The sequence below is a fragment of the Chiloscyllium plagiosum genome, chromosome 29 (assembly GCF_004010195.1).
Source record: "Chiloscyllium plagiosum isolate BGI_BamShark_2017 chromosome 29, ASM401019v2, whole genome shotgun sequence".
NCBI lineage: Eukaryota > Metazoa > Chordata > Chondrichthyes > Orectolobiformes > Hemiscylliidae > Chiloscyllium > Chiloscyllium plagiosum.
The window spans coordinates 36,083,774-36,106,917 of NC_057738.1; the positions used below are offsets into that span (position 1 = coordinate 36,083,774).

General features: G+C 43.8%; 1 protein-coding gene across 4 annotated transcripts in view; it reads left to right on the forward strand.

The window, feature by feature from the left end:
- LOC122564519 (rab effector MyRIP-like) overlaps positions 1-23,144 on the forward strand; it is a 380,608-nt gene that overhangs the window by 329,555 nt on the left and 27,909 nt on the right. For 3 of the 4 annotated variants that reach the window (XM_043719523.1, XM_043719524.1, XM_043719526.1), the window contains 4 exons: positions 2,504-2,690; positions 6,793-7,472; positions 18,583-18,666; positions 20,200-20,460. In XM_043719523.1, coding sequence (XP_043575458.1) covers positions 2,504-2,690; positions 6,793-7,472; positions 18,583-18,666; positions 20,200-20,460 — 1,212 coding nt within the window. The remainder of the gene's footprint in view (positions 1-2,503; positions 2,691-6,792; positions 7,473-18,582; positions 18,667-20,199; positions 20,461-23,144) is intronic. The other variant, XM_043719525.1, reaches the window with a different exon arrangement.

Genomic DNA, 23,144 nt, shown 5'->3' on the forward strand with positions numbered 1-23,144 from the left:
AAGGAGAATTTCTGTCTGCCCAGCCTATGTTTCCTTCAGGAAGTGGCAGTGCAAGTAGACCCACGGCAAATCCATTAGAAATTGTGCACTTTCCAAAACAAAAATGGCATTTTGTAAAACATAACGCATGAGGCTTGTAGTTAAGCTTGTACCTATGAGTATTCAGCATAAATTGCCTGAAGATTTGAAAAGAGTGTGTCAGGGTTAGAGGAGACTGGCAAGGGTGATGGTAAGCATTGATTTTGGGGTGTTTCAGAGCTCAGTATTGGGTCTTTGATATACGTCAACGTTTCATATTCAGTATTTCAATGTGAGATAACACCAACTTTGACGGGGGAGTGGAATTAATGGAGGTGATCAGACGTGAGTCTGAGCAGGTGAGTAATAGCAGATATATCTCATATGAGGAAGACATAGCATAGGAATGAAACCAAGAGATTTAGTATGCCTCAAATGGTGCAGAAATAATTAAGCTTCAAGTTGAAAGAAAATGAAAAATGTCAGGGTTGCTTTTCCTGGGTGTGGAGAGCACGATACCCATTCATTTAAATCTCAACTGTTTTATGTAGCATTTATTTAACTATTGTCTGTCTGCTTCTGGCTCAGAATAGGTATAAAGGGCGTAGTAAATCAACTGAGAAGATCAGGTCACCCAGGGTCACTTGTCAGCTGAGAGGGCAGGAGCATCTTGGGAATCTCCTAAGGCAGGACAGAAGAAGGTCATTGTTCTCCTTGTGGAGGTTAAGTGGGCCCAACCTATCGCCTCAGGAATATGTTGGGCAAAGGGTAATCTGCTCCCTGCAGTCCACCCACTGACCTGCTCCTGTTGAGCCAAAAAACGTTCCCCCGTGAGGAGCTACTTTATATTATGTTGAAATAGCTGTGCGATCTTAATGGAAGGTAAGGGCCTAGTGCTGTCATCACTAGACATCTTAATCCAGATTGAGTGGATAAGGAGTGGAGCTGGAAAAAGCACAGCAGGTCAAGCAGCACCAGAGGAGCAGGAGAGGCAGCATTTCAGGTTGGAACCTTTCATAAAGACTTTCATCATTTAATCCAGACTCTCAAGTAATGTTCTGGGGATCCAGATTCAAATCCTGACGGAGTTGATAGTAAAATTTGAATTCAATAAACATCTGACATTAAGAACTATAAAGCCATTGTTGACTGTCGGGAGAAAAAGACCCATTTGATTCATGAATATCCTTTAGGGAAGGAGGTTTCTGTCCTATATGTGACTCTAGACCTATAGCAATATCATTGACTCTCAGTTGTCCTCTGGGCAGTTAGCATTAGCAATAAATGCTGGCCTAGCTTGCATCTTGTGAACTATTTTTAAAACTCCATGAAATGAAATATCTTAAAGGTAATTATGGAATATGATATATATAAACGCGTTTATGTTATTGAACAGTTTCCACTCAACAGATCGAGTGTCAGCCATTCTCAGATCCTTTTCTCAGGGCATTGCCTTAACCAATCAGTGTCAACTTGCTCAGTGCAAATATAAGCAAAGCTTGGCAGTTAATTGGCAGTCATCATCAGCTAGTGTATTCTCTATGCCCATGTCTTGACTAGAGTTGCACTTTGAGTCTGCTTACCAACCAGTCAACACTTTACATAGAACATTACAGCGCAGTACAGGCCCTTCAGCCCTTGATGTTGTGCTGACCTGGGAACCAATCTGAAGCCCATCTAACCTACGCTATTCCGTTTTCATCCCTATGTTTATGCAATGACCATTTAAATGCCCTTAAAGTTGGCAAGTCTACAACCGTTACAGGCAGGGTGTTCTATACCCCTACTACTCTCTGAGTAAAGAAATTACTTTTGACATCTGTCCGATATCTATCACCCCTCAGTTTAAAGCTATGTCCCCTTGTGCTAACTTAGTTTCATTCCATTAAAAGTGCCCTTTTCCCTTGCCATTGGCATTTCTTACAAATTGCCATAATAAATGAAAGACAAAATGCTTGGACAAAATGTGTCTTTTTATTAGATTTATGTACATATAGCTGTATATCTTCACATATTTATCGATCACGCTTGCCAGAAACAAAGTAGGGACCTACTCCCTGCAACCAAAAGGAATATGTTCAAGCCTGGGAAAGTTTTTGAATTTTCTGGGAGTTTGGGGAGCCTATACGATGCCAATGCTTTTGCCATCACAATGCCTGAACCAAACAAATTGACTTGCTAATCAATGAGCGCCCTTTTCTCCTGTAGTTTAAATTTGTCATGATTATTGTAAACATGGCATTCTTGCACTTGTCCTGATGGGTACACGATGAAAAGTTTTAACAGTTCTCTCTTTGCAGTAATAGCCACTGCATCATTGATTTATGTCATCTTCCTGACTGCACTTTTTGGCATTAATGTTGACTGTGGTGCAGACATCATTCTATCATCTCAGTTTCTCAATTGGCAAAATTGATCATTGGTGTGCAAAGAGTGTCATATGTGATCAGACATAAAGGCAACCCTATTAATTTTCTCTTCCTAGAGATCCCACTCTGAATTCTCTCTGACCAGCGAGGAAAATCTAAGTAAAGACCTAACTGAAACTAACCCTAAATCCTCTGTCTCCGGAGTGATGGGGAAGCTTGGACAATTCCAGCCCTCCGAAAATCTGGACTTAAGATCCTATTCACTGCCAAGTTGGAAAAGCATGGATTTGCTGGATAATGCAGGTATGTAACCAACAGGGGACGGTGACTGTGGAATACCAGATCTCGGAACACTTAAAGTGGGCATTAATAATTGATCATTCCATGGACAGTTTGCCAGCTGACTGGAGTGCAGAAAAAGTTAAAAAAGAACATGATTTTTTTCAAGAATGACAGACTATTAAAGAGTTTTTTAAAAACCCTCAATCTTTATATAACAATTTAACATTAAAGATATGGGGTTTCTGATTCAGGCAGAATCATAAGCAATCCAAGCAAGAAATCTGTTCTGATAACTTGATTTTTTTTAATTTGTAAGGTATCAGGTGAACCAGGAAGTTTATAAACCAGATAGGGCAATATGGGCTGGGGAGTGGAATTTTCTTTGAGACTTGTTCCAATCTCCCGCTTTAATTTAGGGAGAACCCTTTTAGCAAATTCATATCCATTCCTGTGTTGGACTGAGGTTCCCCCCAGCAATGCAACGTGAGACCATGTGAGCTCTCCAGAAACAAAGTTAAAAATCGTACAGGTCAGGGTCCAATAGGTTTATTTGGAAGCATTAGCTTTCGGAGCACTGCTTCTTCATCAGGTAACTTAACATAGTTAGCAGATTAACATAGTTAGCATAGTTAACAGCTAACATAACATTAGTTACCTGATGAAGGAGCAGTGCTCTGAAAGCTAGTGCTTCCAAAGTAAACCTATTGGTCTGTAACCTGGAGTTGTGTGATTTTTAACTTTGTCCACCCCAGTCAACACCGGCACTTACAGACACACAGAATGCTGGAGAAACTCAGCAGGTCTGGCTGCATCTGTGGAGAGAGAAATAAAGTTAACGTTTCAGGTCCAGTATGACTGACCTTCAGATCTGTTCTGAAGATGTCAAATTGGATTTGAGATGTTAACTCTTTGTCTCTCTCGGCAGATGCTGCCAGACCTGCTGAGTTTCTTCAGCATTTTCTGTTCCTTTCAGATTTCCAGCATCTGCAGTATTTTACTCATGTAGAGTCATAGAGTCATACAGCACAGAACTAGACCCTTCAGTCCCACTAGTCCATGCCAACCATCATCCCAAGCAAAGCTAGTCCCACCTGCCTGCCCATATCTCTCCAAACATTTCCTATTCATGTATTTATTTAAATGTCTTCTAAACATTGTAACTGTACTCACATCCATCACTTCCTCAGAAAGTTCATTCCACACGTGAACCATTCTCTGTGTAAAAAACACATTTCTCCTCATGTCTTTTAAATTTCACTCCTCTCACCTTAAAAATATACTGCCTAGTCTTGAAATCCCCCACCTTAGCAAAAAGACACCTACTGTTCACCTTATCTATGCCCCTTATGACTTTATAAACCTCTATAAAGTCACCCCTCTACCTCCTACGTTCCAATGAAAAAACTCCAAGCCTATCCAGCCTCTCCTTATAACTCCAAACCTTCCATTCCTGGCAACACCCTGGTAAACATCATCCGAACCCTCTCCAACTTAACAACATCCTTCCTATCACAGGACGATCAGAGCTGGACACTTATTTATTTGAGCTCTCCTGATCTACACCTTCACAAAGCCCAAGAACTTCACAGGGCCTTGGTAATTTTCATTTTCAGTGCAGTGACTGCTTTTAACTGCTTTGTTTTCAGTCTCAATTTGAGATAGTTGTAAGGAAAGCATTAACCCAGAGTACCACAGGTTTACACTGTCAGCAGTTACTTATTCAGATTTGAGGAGCCAGGAACCAACCAGCAGTAAGCATTAACTGGGATCTTAGAATCAATGGATGGACAATTCATACCTGCTGAGTTCACTAAGAATTATAGCATCCCTACAGTGTGTGAGCAAGCCATTCGGCCCATCGAGTCCATACTGACCCTCTGAAGAGCATTCCATCCAGACCCACATGATCCCCGCTACCCTGCATTTCCCATGGCCAATCCACCTAGCCCGCAAATCTTTGGATTGTGAGAGGAATCTGGAGCACCCGGAGGAAACCCACGCTGATACGGGGCGAATGTGCAAACTCCGCACAGAAAGTCACCCGAAGCTGGAATCGAAACTGGGTTCCTGTTGTGAGGCAGCAGTGCTAACCACTGAGCCACCGTGCTGCATCCTAAATTTATTTCAGCATTACTAAATTGACATTCAGGAATTAGCCATGTGACATAATTCAGATACATTTTCAGAAGGCACGAGATAGGCTCGATGAAGAGATAATAACTTAGTGAGGTTCATCTTCACCTTTAACTTCATGCCCAGTTCCTCTGCACAGACAGGGCTACAAACCAGAGAGAAAAAAATGCACAGCACATGAGAATAGTAAAGAAAATTTTGAATGCAAACAGTGAGGATAAACAATGGATTAATCTTGTTGATTTGAAAGCAGAAAACTCATACTACAACTGAGCTGGGACAAAGGAAGTAGAGTAGGGAACAAAACTGAGGGGTCTACACTAGGCTTGCTTTCTAGCACTTGTTATTCTTTTGAATCCCTACGGTGTAGAAGCAGGCCAATCGGCCCATTCAGTCCATACTGACCCTCTGAAGAGCACCTCACCCAGGCCCACCCCACTATCCCTGTATTTCCCATGGCTAACCCACCTCGCTTGCACATCCCTGGATGCTACAGGCAATTTCCCATGGCAGATCCACCCGAACCTGCACATCTTTGGACTCTGGGAGGAAACCAGAGCACCAGGAGGAAACCTACACAGGGAGAATGTGCAAACTCCACACAGACAGTTGCTGAGGGTGGAATTGAACTCAGGTTCCTGACACTGTGGAGCAGCAGTGTTAACTACTGAGCCACGGTGCTTCCCCATGAAACCTCAAGTGCTAATTCAAGTACTGTTTAAAGGTTGTGAGCGTATGGGCCTCAACTACCCTCCCAAGCAGCGCCTTCCAGACCCCTATTTGCTGTAGTATCAAAGGTTAAGTCATCATAGTTCCAGAGGACCATAGGGGCTGCTCTCTCATTAGAGAGAGATGACTGGTGTCCCTGGTATATAGGTAAGAGTGTTGATGAGCAATGGAGAGTCTGGTATACATAGAAAGGAGGGAACGACAGGGGATATTGGAGTGGGAGACAATCAGGAAGGATATGGTATTGCCTCCTGAGATTGGAGTGCCTGGTCCCAAGCAAAATCCTCAAAATACCTTTGCTAAATACCTCCGAATTGACCGAATTCAGATCTTGGCTCCTAACATCTGCAAACAAATACTTCATTGCTCTGAAGAGGAAACGTTGGCTGGAGGTTTAAAATCAGGATGCTATTTGCCATTTGACTGCCTGTTGATTCACCACACTTTTGCTGCCAAGATTCCACACAGGAGAACAGGCTAATAGAGGTTTGCTTTATTAAATCAATCTGGAATCTTTAAGGTTTTATAATTAAGGGTCCAATGTACAAATGCAAAGCTGGGTGGGGCTAGACCAAAATTATCCATTGATTATGCCACTTTTAGATTACATTGCCCAGTTTTGAATGACCTACGGTGAAGTCTCAGCTTTATCTCTCTGTTGTGCTCTGTTCCACACAGTCTGATGGAAGCAGTAACTTTTAGGGCCCAGCTATAATTTCCTCATTTTATGCTCCATCTTCCCAAACGTCTTTTTGAATCTTATTTGTCCCTCAATCTCATCGGACTGTCTGTCCATCCAACCATCCTTTTTTCTGAGGGTTGATCCATAATTCCCGAAAGTGCCAGTAGTTTGCCATGGCCTTCTGCAGGGTGGCTGACTGGGAAACCCTCCCAATCACATTAACTGTTGTCAGGTGCATTGGAAGGAATTACAGGGTGACAACCACTGTACCATGGGATCTCCTGTCATTGAGTCGTCCAGGGAAAAGTAACTGAGCTCCCTTGTTGAATGTGTTTTCCTGTCCATCGCAACCCATTATAAGCTGTTGATTGTGCTTTCACTTTGCAATAATCTACTTCAGTGGGTTGTGCTTGGGTGGATTGGCTGTGTTAAATTGCCCCATAATGTCCAAGAATGTGCAGGTTAGCTCGACCAGCCATGGGGTTACAGGAATGTTGTTCAGAGGGTTGGTGCCAACTCTATGGGCCAAATGGCCTTTTTCAGCCCAGTAGGAGTGCTGTGATTCTACTTGCTTTGCAGGTTCCTCAGCTATGGCCATGTTGCACAGCCCTGATGGCAACTGGATGGCAATGCAGAGCACACCAGCCATCCGCCCTCGCTTGCTAGCCAAGCCAAAGAGCAGAGTGTTCATTGCCCTGGAGAATGAGGCAGACGTTGTGTCCGCCTATGACGAGATGGGGATGGACGATGACAATGATGATGATATTGGCTGGAGCCCAGCTCTCGGTGAATTGAGGCAGCGTTCTGGGAAACTGTCAGATGAGACCTACTTCACCGACTCACAGCATGACAACGACTGGCTGGGCGCCAATGGAAAGCGCCATTCAGTCACCTCACCGTCCTCCGGCCGATACACCAACACGGAAACCATGTACTCGGACTCGGAAACCTCCTCCGCCGGCTCAGTGCAGGTATCGATACGCAGCTCAGATGACCGGGTCACGGCAGCTGAAAGAAAGTCAAGCCATGACGGAGCCATGCCAGCTGGCGCTTACTGTGCCGGGCAACTCGACATAAACTACAACACGCAGGTGCGAGGATTTGGGAACATTGAGAGCAGCGAGGGCGAAGATATTCCTGAGGAGTCTGAGAGGAAGCACAGACGGAGAAAACGGAGCAAATGCTCACCTCAGGAGCAGCTGCACGAAACAGCAAGCCCTTTGAAAATTCAGCAATCACTTTCTAAAAACACATGCCAGGTAACCTTGTCATTTGCATTTTGTTCAATCTATATTATTGCAGACGTAATTACAGTAGGAGTCTGCTGTTTTATTGTGGTTATTCACTGGGTATATTTACATTATCACGTTATAATTACAAAGTACAGTGTGATAGTGGAGGGCACGCAGATACGGAGAATTGAAACAAGCAATACCAAGTGATCACCCCATTTCACATCTCTCTCAATTGTCAACTCTACCAACTTCAAAAGAGAGAGATGCTTATTTATCATCACACACTATCGCACAGAGTTGAAATTGCCCCCAGTGGGACATAAGGTTTTGTGGATAATGAGGCAATTTAATTCTTCAAAAAGCAATGCTAGGCAGTGTAATCGTAGAGCAAACTGTAGACTGCTGTCACAAGAAAATCATCCCACGCAATAGTCCTTAATGGTTGCTGAGAACATTGGAACAGAGTAGGCCATTTGGCCCCTCGAGCCTGCTCCACCATTCAGTAACATAATGGCTGGTCTGTGTCCTAACTCCATATCCCTGCTTGTGGCCCGAACCTTCACTCTACCAACAATACATCCGTCTCAGATTTAAAATTAACAACGGATCCAGCTTCCACTACTGTTTGTGAAGAAGAGTTCCAAACCTCAACCCCTCCTTTGAGTGTGTAGAGTGCAAGCCATGGGTGTCCTGGGCACATCGCAGCTTGCTCGTGGTGCACTAGCTAGTGCTGTACAGTGGGGGCCACCGGCAATAGGTGAATGCGTGCTCTCTTTTTCCATCATTACAGAATGTTCCCACAAAAACTGCACAGAGGCCAGTATCCCAAGACCCTTTATGTACATGTGCGCAGTATGTTGGGTGTGGCCAGCAGAGCTCAGAGTCACTTCCTGAAGTGAGGAGACTCTGATGGAATCTTTATATTTTTTAATGAGGGAAAACACACCTATGGCCAGAGAACCAGTAACAAGCAAAGCCCGGTAAGGGGCACGATTCCCTATTTATTTATTTATTTTTTAAACCCCCACACTACCGCCTAACCGCGGGAGTGCTTATTTTTTCCCCAGCACCCATGTTCTGTGTGTGCAGGTGTGAGACACAGTGAGAGACACAAGGTGCACGAATCTTTATTCAAATTTCCAACACCAGGAAGATAGGAAAATACCCGAGTGGCCAGTGACAAGCAGTGCCCTTCACATCAAAGGGCAGTGCTTGTGATCAAAACAGTGAAGGGGAGGGTAGGGACTAAATCAAAATAGAGTTGGAGGGGGAAATAATGCACTCCACATTCCTATTTATATCTGTCAGCCAGAACTCCGATTGGCCCAGATTAACAACCCCAATCAGGGATCTCATTGTCAATGAGATCCACCTGGTTCCAATCACTACCATTATGGTGCAGCTCCAGAGGCTGTTGTGTGGAGTAAAATACAGGGTTGACCATTAGAACTGAACCATTAAGTTTTCTCACTGGAGTTATGATCAGAACACTGGGTCCAATGGTGTGGTTAGACCCCACATGGAGTACAGTAAGCAGACCAGTGCACCAAACCTTCGGAAGGATTTATTGGCCTTGGAGGGAGTACAGCACAGGTTTACAAGAATGGTACCTGGACTTCAGGGGTTAGGTTATGAGGAGAGATTACAAAAATTAGGTCTGTTCTCTCTAGAATTCAGAAGGCTAAGGGGTGATTTGATTGAAGTCTTCAAGATATTAACAGGAAAAGATGCTGTAGATAACAATAAACTATTCCCGCTGGTTGGAGTTTTCAGAGCGACGTTAGGAGTCAGTTCTACACACAAAGCAGAGTGGAGTTTGGAACTCTATTCCACAAACAGCAGTGGATGCTAGATCAGTTGTTCATTTTAAATCTACGATAAATAAATTTTTGTTAAGCAAAGGTCTTAAGAGATAGGGGGCAAAGGCAAGTAGATGGAGTTAGCCCAAGATCAGGCATAACCTCATTAAATGGAGGAACAGGCTTGATGGACTGAATGGCTACTCCTGTTCCTGTGTTCAATGAAAGAAAGGTCACACTTCCTGTTTGCAGGTTTCAAGCCAGGGTTTTTCTCGTTGCCTTTGCTGTTACAATAATAGAATCGCATCGACACCTTCCGCAATGTAATTAGCTACAAAAATAGAGGGACCCGAGAAATGGAGGAAGATAGAAATTAGTTAGCGGTAAGTTATAGGCAACATCAAAATAAACCCAAATACGAGACGAAGCCTGGAAGAAAAGTTGTGGGAGCTGAAATACAACTTTTTTTTCAAAACGTGCATGGGATGAAAATTCAACAATGGGTTGAGATGAGACTGGGACTAGAACGTAAGACACAGGAGCTGGTTTAGGCCATTGAGCCCTTCAGGCCTGTTATCCCATTCAGTGAGTGATGGCTGATACTCCCTCCTATCAGACAGATGTTGTAAAACGTGAAATGGTTCAGAAAGGATTTACAAGGATGTTGCCAGGGTTGGAGGATTTGAGCTACAGGAAGAGGTTGAACAGGCTGGGGCTGTTTTCTCTGGAGCCTCGGAGGCTGAGGAGTGACCTTATAGAGGTTTATAAAATCATGAGGGGCATGGACAGGATAAATAGACAGTCTTTTCCCTGGGGTGGAGGAGTCCAGAATTAGAGGACATAGGTTTAGGGTGAGAGGGGAAGGATATGAAAGAGACCTAAGGGGCAACTTTTTCATGCAGAGGGTGATACGTGTGTGGAATGAGCTGCCAGAGGAAGTGGTGGAGGCTGGTACAATTGCAACATTTAAGAGACATTTGGATGGCTACATGAATAGGAAGGGTTTGGAGGGATATGGGCCGGGTGCTGGCAGGTGGGACTAGATTGGGTTGGAATAGCGTGTCGGCATGGACAGGTTGGACCAAATGGTCTGTTTCCATGCTGTACATTTCTCTGACTCTATGATTGAGGTCTCAGTCCCACTTTCCTGTCTGTCCCCATGACCCTTGATTCCTTTATCTATCAAAGATCCATCTAACTCAACCTTGAATATATTCAATGTATCAATCTCCACTACTTTCTGGAGAAGTGAATTCCACAGACTAATGATCCTCAGACAGAAAGGAATTCTCCTCAAGTCTATCTTAAAAAGGAGAACTCTTATTCTAAAGCTAAGTCCCCTAGTTTTATTCTCCCACATCTTTTCGGTTGCCACCCTATCCAACCTCCTCAGGATCTTAAATGTTTCAGTAAGGTCAAGGAGTCAGAGGTGCATCAGGTAATGTGCTGGTTTCCAGCTTACTTTCACACCTCCGGCATTTCCTGATCGTGGCAAGGAATTTTTGACAGACCTTTGACCTTTATTCTGAAGTGAACACAGGGAGTCAGGAGTTTACAATAAAATTCAGATATTTAAAGCTACTTTCTCCCCAGGCCTCACCCCCCTCCCATTTATCTCTCCACCCCGGAGGCTCCCAGCCTCATTCTTGATGAAGGGCTTTTGCCCGAAACGTTGATTTTCCTGCTGCTCGGATGCTGCCTGACCTGCTGTGCTTTTCCAGCACCACTCTAATCTTGACTCTGATCTCCAGCATCTGCAATCCTCACTTTCACCTATTTAAAGTCTTTGTAGGCCTAATAAAAGCAAAATACTGCAGATGCTAGAAATCTAAAACAAACACAGAGAATGTTGGGGAAACTCAGCTGGTCTGGCAGTGTCTGTGGAGTGAGAAACAGAACTAACGTTTTGAGTCCGGTATGAGTCTTCCTCAGAGCTCAGAACTCCAGAAGGTCTCAGGTTCCAAAGAAGAGGCATATTGGATGTGCGTTGTTAACTCTGTTTCTCGCTGTAGGGCTGGATGATGTCACAGGTCTGTGGTTTGGTGAGGCCAGGAAGGCATGGGGAAGCAATGTCATGGACACAATTCTCAGGTCCTCTGCTGGCAGGTTGGTAGGTGGGAAACCTATGACCTTCCCTGGTTGGTATTTCCACCATTTACTCCTGTCTACTGTTTGCAAGGAGGCCGGGGGGCGAGGGGGGGTGGGGGCAGGTAAGCCCCACTGCTCTCACCCAATTTGATATCCTTAAATGGCTGATTAAAGGCCAATTACATGCCATCACCCACCTTCCCTGCCTCACTTTGAGGCCCCAGTGAGACATTTTCAAACAGTGGGGAGAGCCCAGCAGGTTCCCATGGCTGAACCTCAAATGGCAAAGTAGGGTGAGGCGGGGGTGATGGTGGATTGCACCTCCCTCGCGAGCGCCCTTTCCGGATCGGATTCTTCCACCTCCCCCACTGCCCTCCCCCACCACTCTCTACACCAAAATCTGTTACTCCCCCCCCCCCCCCCCCCTCACTCTCCGAATGCTGCCTGCTCAAGTGGCCCATCAAAACAACAGGCACCCACCTCTTCCCCCAACCCGCCAGCCTCCCCTGCTCTCCTTGTTGGGAAACTCTGGACATATAAGCTCCTGTCAGCTCTTGCACCTAAACTGAAAGGAGTGCCTGCAGTACCAGCAGTGTCCACCATGACTGGTGGCACTGCTGAGACCACAGAGCCACTGACCACCTAGATCCAAATAAAGGGCAAATGTCTTGTCTCCAGCCACTTACTGCTCCACAGGGCACACAAATGAACTTTGGGCTGATGGGATTGGCCGGGGTGGATGGAAAACAGGTTGTGTCCCATATCATCCTTCCCTCAGGAACACCAGATGTTGTGTTATGCACTACAACTTCCACAACCTCAGGACCCTCCTCAACACTTTACTGTCAAAGACGTAGCGTTGAAGTGTATTCACTAATGTCACAGAACCCATCAAAATCAATCTCGCAAACTTCGACTGACACAGTAGATGGAAATTTCTGGGCAAAGAGTTCGATGCTTTATTGGTGAGGAATGGAACCTTGCAACTTTCTATCAATCCTGGCTGAGTCACAGAGAGTCACACAGCAGAGAAGCAGACCCCTTGGTCCAACCAGTCCATGCCGAACATAATCCCAAATAAACTAGTCCCACCTGCCTGTACCTGGCCCTTATCCATCCAAACCTTTCCTATTCATGTATCCATCCAAATGTCTTGTAAATGTTGTAATTATACCCACATCCACCACATCCACCACTTCCTCAGGAGGTTCATTCCACATGCAAGTCACCCTCTATGTAAAATATTTGTCCCTCATACCTTTTTTTAAATCTCTCTCCTCTCACCTTAAAAGTGTGTCCCCTAGTCTTGAAATCCCCCATTCTGTACCTCTCATGATTTTATAAACCTCTATAAGGTTGCCTTTCAATTTCTTACACTCCAGTGAAGAAAACTCCGAGCATACCCAGCCTTTCTTTATAATTCAAACCTTCCATGCCCAGCAACATCCTGATAAATCTCTTCTGAACCCTCTCCATCTTAATAATACCCTTCCTATAACTGAACGACCAGAACTGGAATTGGTATTCCAGAAGAGGCCTCATCAATAAATTATCGTCACTTAGTAGAGGAAATTGTTTTTCTGTGGCTGCCCGAAAGGACCCTCAATATTCCCTTTAATCTGCGCATTCACATAGCATTTGGGTACATGCTGCACAATGACCAGAGAGGTTGCATATCACTAATGTTCCCAATGAACATTTGCACAGCAGTTTTAGAGGGACCATGCAGAGCATCTGCATTGCAAAGGGAAATTGGAGAGAACATTGCCTTTTTACCATTTTATTATGTGACTTTAAAAGCTATTTTCAATCGTTTTCTCTCGATATTTTCCATTGCCCTCACATCGTCACCTGGAGTGCAGAGAAGCAGCATTCAATGCAAAACCCCAGAGTGAATTAGAGGTTGGGAACATCAAGCAGTCTCCACAAGGTGTCACTTACTACTCGAGTATCAGCAGCGACTGAGAATCTCAAACCCAGCGCTACAGCAACATCTTTGCAGTCTGTGCAAATTAAAACAAGTTCTCAAAGAGAAGTCACTCTGTTGTGCATGTTAGGACAACATTTTCAGTTGGAAAATGTGCTTAAATGATGAATTTAAATAAAATAAGGGGAAGCATTTGCCGAGTGGTATCATCGCTAAACTATTAATTCAGAGACCCATGTAATGTTCTGGGTTCAAATCCTGTAATGACAGATGGTGGCATTTGAAATCAATTTTTAAAATCTGTAATAAAGAGTCTAATGATGATCACGACACTGTCATCAATTGTTGGAAAAATTGATCTGGCTCACTAATGTCTTTTAGAGAAGGATACTACTACCTTTTACCTGGTCTGGCCTACATGTGACTCCAGAACAACAACAATGTGATTGACTCTTAACCACCCTCTGGGCAGTTAGGAATTAGTGATGAATGTGATGTCCACATCCCATGAATGAATTAAAGAGTAATAGACCATCCACGCAGTCAACATCCTGTTTCAGTCATCCAAATATTGTATGAGGGCAGTATTTAAAATCGTTTCAAGTGCAAAGATTATATAATGGGCTATCTTGTGAGGGAACACTGTGTACTCATTGGGGTTGAGAAAAATAGCAAGTAGTCTTGTTGAAACATCAGGTCTTGAGTCGAGTTTACGGGCTGGGTGCTGAGAAGATCGGGAATTGTTCCCGTAGAAGATCGGGAATTGTTCCCGTAGAAGATTGGGAACAATTGTTCTGTGTGAAATACACAACAAAAATGTGGAGGTTGTTTGAGGAGCACTTGTTGCGAGTGGTGGATAACTTTGTCCCACTGAGACAGGCAAGAAATGGTAAGGTGAAGGAGCCTTGGATGACAAGAGGAGAGGAGTTTCTCGTTAAGAAGAAGAAGAAAGCTTACTTAAGGTTGAAGAAGCAAGGATCTGGCACAGCTTCAGAGAATTACAGGGTTGCTAGGAAAGAACTCAAAAATGGACTGAGGGGAGCTAGGAGAGGACACGAAAAAGACTTGACAGGAAGGATTAGAGAAAACCCAAAGGCATTCTACATCTATGTGAAGAATAAGAGAATGATCAGAGAGAGGGTAGGGCTGATGAAGGATAGTGGAGGGAACTTGTGCTTGGATTCTGAAGAGGTAGGGAAGGCCCTAAATGAGTTTTTGCTTCAGTATTCACTAGTGAGAGGGACCTTGTTGATTGTGAGAACACTGTGGCCCAGGTTAATAGGGTTGAATAGATTGATATTAAGAAAGTGGATGTACTAGAAATCCTGGGAAGTATCAAGGTAGATAAATCCCCAGAGCCGCACCACATATATCCATAGTTGCTACGGGAAGCGAGGAATGAGATTGCTGTGTCTCTAGCGATGACCTTTGCATCCTCACTCTCCACGGGAGTAGTATCAGTTGATTGGAGGGAGGTGAATGCTATTCTTCTGTTCAAGAAAGGGAATAGGAAAATCCCTGGTAATTACAGACCAGTCAGTCTTATGTCTGTGGTAAGCAAGGTACTGGATAGGATTCTGAGAGAAAGGATTTATGACTATTTCGAAAACATAGCTTGATTAAAGATAGCATGGCTTTGTGAGGAGCAGGTCATGCCTCACAAGCCTTATTGAGTTCTTTGAGGATATGACGAGACAATTTGACAAAGGTTGAGCGGTGGATGTGATGTATATGGATTTCAGGAAGGCATTTCATAAGGTTCCCCACGGTATGCTCATTTAGAAAGGTAAGAGGTACGGGATACAGGGAAACTTGGCATCTGAATCCAGAATTGGCTGGCCGAAAGAATACAGCGGGTGGTAGCAGATGGAAAGTTTCCACCTGGAGGTCAGTGACCAGTGGTGTCCAACAGGGATCTGTTCTTGGGCCTCTGCTCTTTGTAGTTTTTATAAATGACTTGGATGAAGAAGTGGAAGGGTGGGTGAGTAAGTCTGCTGATGACACAAAGGTTGGCAGTGTTATAGATTAGTATCGAGGACTGTTGCAGGTTACAAGAAGGCATTGACAGGATGCAGAGCTGGGCTGAGAAGTGGCAGATGGAGTTCAACCTGGATAAGTGTGAAGTGATTCATTTTGGAAGGTCAAATTTGAATGCTGAATACAGGGATAACGACAGGATTCTTGACAGTGTGATCTTGGGGTTCACATTCATAGATCCCTCCAAGTTGCCACCCACGTTGATAGAGCTGTTAAGAAGGTGTATGCTGTTTTTGGCTTTCATTAACAGGGAGATTGAGTTTAGGGGCTGTGAGGTTTTGCTGCAGCTCTATAAAACCCTGGTTGGACCACACTTGGAATATTGTTTCCCGTTCTGGTCGACTCATTATAAGAAGGATGTAGATGCTTTAGAGAGGGTGCAGAGGAGATTTACTAGGATGCTGCCTGGATTGGAGGGCATGTCTTATGAAGAGAGGTTGAGTGAGCTTGGGCTTTTCACACTGGAGAGAAGAGGGAAGAGAGGTGACTTGATAGAGGTGTAAAAGGTAATGAGAGGCGTAGATAGTCAGAGACTTTTCCCCAGGGCAAAAATGGCTGTGACAAGGGGTCATAATTTTAAGGTGGTTGGAGGAAGGTTTAGGGGAAATATCAGAAGTAGGTTCCTTGCACGGGGAGTGGTGGTGCGTCGAATGTACTGCCAGCGGTGGTTGTCGGGGGGACATTTAAGCGAATGCTGGACAAACATGTGGACAGCAGTAAATTGAGGAGTGTGTAGGTTAGGTTGATCTTAGATTTAAGATAAAAGCTCAGAACAACATCATGGACAGAATGGCCTGTACTATGCTGTACCGTTCTGTGTAGTGTTTTCCCTTTGCAGGAGAGACTAGAAATAGGGAATACAATTTAAAAATAAAAACAATGTTGGCCTTTGTTTCAAAGGGAATGGAGTATAAAAGTAGGGAGGTCTTGCTGAAACTTTACTCAGCGCCAGTCAGATCACAGTTGGAATACTGAGAACATTTTTGAGCCCCTGATCTTAGGAAAGATTTTGGAGGCAATCCGGAGAAGGTCCACTTGGTTGATACCAGCTGTAGAGGAACTTTCTTAGGAGGAGGTGTTCATTAGCTTGGGCCTACACTCATTGGAGTTTAGAAGAATGAGTGGTACAGTGGTAGTGTCCCTACCCCTGGACTAGGAAACCCAGGTTGCAGTCCCACCCGCTCCAAAGATGTATAATGAGATCTCTGAACAGGTTGATTAGAAAAATAGGCTAATAAGAAAATGTAAAATTCCAAAGTATAAATATTATTTGGAAATGTACAAGATTCTTAGGGTAGATGCAGAGAGGTTTTTTCATCTTGTTGAAGAGTTTAGGACCAGACAGCATCCTCTCAGAATAAGGGGCTGCACATTTTCGACAGAGTTGAGAAGGATTTTCTTCTTTCAGAACAGGAGGGCTGTAGAAGCTGGATATTTAAGCATATTCAAGGCTGAAGTAGACAGATTTCTAATCAGTAATGGAATCAAGGGTTAGAAGGAAATGGCAGGAAGGTGGAGTTGAGGATAATCAGATCAGACATGATCTAATTGAATGCCAGCACAGACTCAATGGGCTGAATGGTCTACTTCTGATCCGAAGAGGCAGCGCGGTGGCTCAGTGGTTAGCACTGCTGCCCCATGGTGCCTGGAACCTGGGTTTGGTTCCATCCTTGGGTGTGTGTCTTTGTGGAGTTCACATGTCTGCATGGGTTTCCTCCAACAGTCTAAAGATGTGCATAGGTGGATTGGCCTTGCTAAATTGCCCTTAGTGTCCAGGAGTGTGCAGGCTAGGTTGGTTAGCCATGGGGAATGTAGGCTTACAGAGATATGTTTAGGGGGGTGGGTCTGGGTGAGATGCTCTTTGGAGGGTCGTTCTGGACTCAATGGGCCAAATGGCCTACTTTCACACGGTAGGGATTCTATGATGATCTTCAGACAGACATGAGGTGGAATTCTTTCACTCAGAAGATAATGAATCTTTAAACTCCCTTTCCCAGAAAACGAGGGAAGTGGGATCATTGAGAATCTTTAAGGCAGAGGTCAATGGAGTGTGAAGCAACAAAAGAATGAAAGGCTGTTAGGAGTGAATAGCATGATGGGGTTAAGGCCACACTCTCATCAGCATGATCTTCTCAAATGACAGAGAATGGCTTGAGGGCCCAAACAGCTCACTCATGCTCCGAACTCAGATTTATAATCCAAAGAAATTTGAATAGTTTTGCTATTAATAAGCTCAGTGAAAATTGACCCATCACAGTTCCATAGATGTACTTGGTAACGTCATGAGCCACTGGTTGGGAAGTGGGTATATGAGAGTGAAGTGGAAGATGCGTCAAAGAGGATGTTGCAATAATCAAATGCAGCAAAACCATGGATGAGGATTTCAGCAGCAAGTAAGATGAGAAAGGAAATGGCTGATGGTTAGAACTTTAAAGATAGTCTTAACGGTAGAGAGAAGGTTGGAATCTGAGCTCAGGGTCAAAGTCATGAAGAGACTGGTTCAACCCTCATTGCTGTCCAGAGAGGATATCCTTGATTCTTTCATGGGATGTCGGTGCCCCCAGTTGGACCAGCATTTATTCCCCATCCCTAATTGCCCTGAACTGCGTGACTTGCACAGCCATTTCAGAGGGTAGTTAAGAGTCAACCAGCTGGAGTTTGGTGTAGGCCAGACCAGAGTAAGAGTGGTCAATTTCCTACCCGGTAGGACACCAGTTAACCAGATGAGTATTTAAGCAGTAATCACTAATAGTTGTCATGGATACCATTGCTGATAGCAACCGTACAATTCCAGATTTTATTAACTTAAATTCCACTAACTGCCTTATTGGGATTTGAACCTCTGTCCCCACTGGTCCTCTGGATTATTAGTTCATTATCAATTCCACAACGCCAACATCTTCCCATGATAGAATTGGAAATGAGGTAATGGAATTTGTGGTGGGGGTTGAAGACAATGGCTTTGGTTTTCCCAATAATTTCCCCAGTAATAACCAGTTTCTATAAAAAAAAATGAATTACTTGCAAGTGTAAAGAAATGACTGAATATTGCAGCTACAGAGTGAGACCATTTGTCCTACTTAGTCTTTGGTAACACTTCAAAAGTAGCCACACAGGTTTTGACACAGTCCCAAAATCCAGTGGGTGAGGCACCGCGAGGCTTAGGTGATTGTCAGTGATTGTGGGACATGGGTTTGGACACAGAGCGCATGTGCTGAGTGCCACTTGCTACTCTGCTCACCATCCTTCTTGCTGACACTGAACCCCTTCTCTTCGACTGAAGGAGCTGAGCAGATGTATGTTCGTGATGGAGCAGAGCCTTTCGAGGCTGGAGAGGAGAATTAGTTTGGGGACCTGGAGCAGAGAGGTAATCTTTGTGTTTGCTGCCTTCCATGTTTACATAGGAATGCTCGTCCATTCAGAATGTATTTTTTTTTTGCCCAGATCTCTCCAATGGGCCAGTCTCATCAAACCTGGTGTTCCATTGCTTTGTCATATTGCAATTTCTGTTGCTAATCGTCTCAATGATACCAACATTCTACAGACCACCCCACAGTCTTTAGTCCATCCAACAATGTTTTGTTACGCTCATGCCCCACCACATCCTTTGACCATTCTTTAGGTTTGAGCTATCTCATTGTGTTAAGTCTGCAATGTTGTAGAACATTGATGTTTACCTGTGGATGGGTTAACCCTGCTGTTTCACAGTCACTTGTACTAGTTCAACTTCACAACATCTCGGGATGGGTTTTATGTTTCTCGACGGGATGAGGGGAGACAGAACATAAATACTGGGCTGCCAGTTAGTGACCATCCAGCAGGAAGGTGATCAATTAGCATTGCAAAAGGGAGGTTTCACTGCCATTGGGTGGGGAGTGGGGGGAGGTCAAGGCCGAGATGTCATGTGACAGAGGGGTTAATTTACAATCAGGAGGTTGGAACCACTGACAACTTTAAAGAAATCTGTCTTCATGTTTTATTGAAGGTTCCAACGAATCAACTTTAAAACCTACCACCAATAGAACCTGCCTGCTACATTCAACCATGCTTCTGCTGGCAGGGGTGTTGCTTCCACCCTTGTACCACCCCATCAGACTGGCGTAAAGCATTCCCATACAACGCCGGCTAATTGCAGACCATCGGGTTATGAACGAGCTCAGTAGTTGGTTACCGAGCCACTTCCATGTGGCTGGATTTGTGCCATTCACCTTCCGTAGTTTCAGAGACTGGCATGATGACATCCCATCGCCATCTCAACGTCACCGCGTCCTGTATTACGGCTCTGCAGGGTGGGTGTTTGGGTCCTGTTTGTAACTGCAAAGTCCAGCGGTTTGTCATCATGACTCTTGTATTCAGAGTGGTCTGTCATCTGTCCAAGATGCGAGTGGACTTGTTCAAGTGCAAAATATTGCAGTGGGAATGGTCATATCCGTTTAAAATATATCACACATACTAGTGTAAAAGTGGAGGTTTTCAGACCAGATTTTTCAGCAAATAGATAATGGGTTGATTTTTACATGAGAGGTTTAAATCCATGCCTGAAACGACACGTGACACCAAACACTGGCTGTGATTTTGAATGCAGCCAGGAACGTCTATACCAGGCCATCTACTGGTATGTCTCACACTTAACTCAGAGCACTTGTGAAAAAGTTTTATTAGATTGTTGCCTCTAATGTCCTTGCCAAAACTAGCACACGATGAACAAAACATAAAGGGTTTTTTGGGCTAAATGTTAAGGCTCCATTTAGACATGCTACGTATGAAAAGCTAAGGTTTTCGTAGCCAAATATTGGAGTCAACAATCACATTGAGACCTGCTGCCACTTAAGCACATATAACCGATCTCGTTCTTTAGAAGTGAGTCAAATGCTAATTAATTGAATTTGTCTGTTTAAAGGAATCGCCTATTTCTGCAGAAAAGGTCCAAAATGCAGACAGGAAATCCAATCTGGATCCAGATAGTGGAGTCACATTTTCCAGAACTCATGCAGATTTAATGGAGGAGAAACTAAGAACCAAGTTGGTTCGGCTTGCAACCAAACTAAGTGACAAGGAGTCATCATCTGGAGATGAGCTGGATCCAGATACAACTGAGGGAGCTCAGGAGACCTCCTCGTGTGATGAAGATCACAAGCACATTCAAGATGAACTCATGAGAGTGAGTCGACTTTGTTGTTACGCCTGTGGTGGGAGGTGTGCGCTGGTCATCAAGCCCCACAACTCCATGAGCTGCGTGAATATTTTACTGAGCACCCAATTTGTTTCTGTTTATATCTGTTATCATGAACAGCAGGGATGTTCACAGTAAAACAGAACAAAAAGCTGTGGATGCTGGCAATCTGGAACAAACAGAAAACAAATTACTGGAGAAACTCAGCAGGTCTGGCAGCATCTGTGGAGAGAAAATAGTGGATTTGAAACGTTAACTCTGTTTTCTCTCCCCAGGCGCTGCCACACCTGCTGAGCTTCTCCAGCAATCTCTGTTTTCATTTGTTTCACAAGCTTCCTCCAATGAACTCATTAATAACTTGTTTATTATGAAAAACCTATTCTTACAGTAACTGGCAGAGCTGGTTAAGAACTAAGCTATTATCTGGAATCAAACTGTGTGCTTTTAATTGAGGAGACAATAGAAACCTGCAGAGATCTTGTTAGGTTCAGCTGGGGGATTGTGTACAGTTGTGGGCACCACAAAGATGTAAGTTTACATTGAAGAGAGTGCAGAAGCACTCTGTCAGATTAATATCCAGGCAGTGAAAACAAACATCATTCGCAACATGGTAGCAGCAGAGAATGCAAATCGTTAGGGTTTGGAAGGCAAATTCAATCGAGGTATTCAAGGGGGCATCAGCTTACTTTTTACTGTAACTCCTCTGTATCTGCAAAGTCACCAATCGTAAATTCATCTATCCGTGCCAAAAAAAAAGTAACAGCAAAAATTAACATCCACGGGCAAAAATTGCATATCCGTGATATTTTTAATCATTTTAACCTACTTTTAAAGAATTCTGCTCTCTTACGTTTCCTCAGACATAGGTTTCTGGGAAACGGAACTCTCACGGACACTGAGGTATCACTGTACATAGAAACAATGTGCAGGATTACAGAGAAAAGATGAGAGATTGGCACTAAGTTAAAAATGCTGAGAGCCAGGCCAACATCAAGGGCCAAATGGCCTTATTCTGTACCATAAGAATTCTGTGATTGGAGAACACAATCTTGGATGTAATTCCCCTGTTGAGGTCAAATGGTATTTTTAGAACTGCAAAGAATGGCATTTCCAGTCAAAACATTCCACTGACAAACACTGAAATTAAATGGGTTATGGCTGTATAAAATTTACAATAGGGTAATGTAGCACTAAGAATCAGCGCGTGTTGATCAGACTACCTGTCCACAAATTTTATTTCAAATTTCATCTATCTATTAAGAAAGTGCATGAAACAATGCTTCATTTAGATGTTGATAATAAATTAAATTAAAACTTCTTTAGCAAGCAAGTCATTAATTTAGTGGCAAGTTGATCAAACAGATGTAAGTGAGCAGGAGTTAGAACTGGGCATTAAGTGACTGAACAGTGATACTAGAGATGAGTCATATTGTCTGTGCCTGTTGTTTTTATATCTGTGTAAAAGCAACATATAAAAAGGAACACAATGTAAAACGTTTTCAAGTGCCTCTCACACATCAATTAGCAAGGTATAGGAGTTGCATTGTTCAGACAGGTGACAGGTTCGCGTTGGGTAATATTGATTTTTTTTTTAAGAAGTGCTCTGATCACCACTATCTGATTTGATCCTCAGATAGAGCTGTGCTATGTTCTGGTGCTGATTCAAAGAAACGCTTTTAGAGCTGTGTGCTTCTGAAGCAGTTGTTTCAGTCTGGAGTGTCCTCACTTCCACTTATATATCCCGTGGCACGTGTGTTAATTCTGTCTCAAGGGCCAGTTTGTTGCCCTGGCTTTGCCCTTATTTCATTTGTGCTGAAAATGCAAATTCAGAGAATGGTACAGACTTTTGTTCTTGCCAGTGACCTGCTTGCGCAGCTGCTAACCTCAGAAACACCATCACAAAGAAAAGGCAAACAGGCGACATGGGCATCACATTAGGAACGCTGGGTAAAGTGAATACTCGACCCCACCACCACTCCATTTGGAGCCTGCCCAGCCATTGCCGTTACTGGGGCTTTATCATCTTCCAGATGACAAGTGGAAGAAGAATGTCATAAATTCAGCAGGACCTTCACTCCTCACTGCTGCCCAATGATGTACCTCCTCACCATCCACACCCCGCAGTAAATATCCAGACATTTTCGACAATGCAGGGCAAATCTTGCTGCATTTTCTTTCCTTGCAAGACAGGTCTTCTGAGGCAAGATGTTGCATTTTTGCAAGTTGAAGTACTGTAAGTTACAACTTCTGTTGTAATCCCACTTCTGTATAGGCCACAATATAAACTTAATGGTTTGACTAAGTTCCCAATATAGCTACTCCATTTTATCTACATTAGACTAATAATAAAAATATCTATCCACCAGGCTTCCCTAATAAACACAGAATTGTGGATTAATTATAAAACAAAATCTATTCAAACAAGCTGCAAAGTGGTTAACACATTCAGTTTGTAGTATAAAGGTATAAATGGTTACTCTTCTAAATAATCCAAAAACGCCCCTCTCCCCCCCACACAAAAACACACACACACACACACACACACACAAACACACACACAAAACCTCCCTGACAGACCGCACATAACACACTGCAACACATACACACATTAAACCTCACACTCAGACGGGACTACACACATACACAATAACCTCCCACCCACACCCTCCACA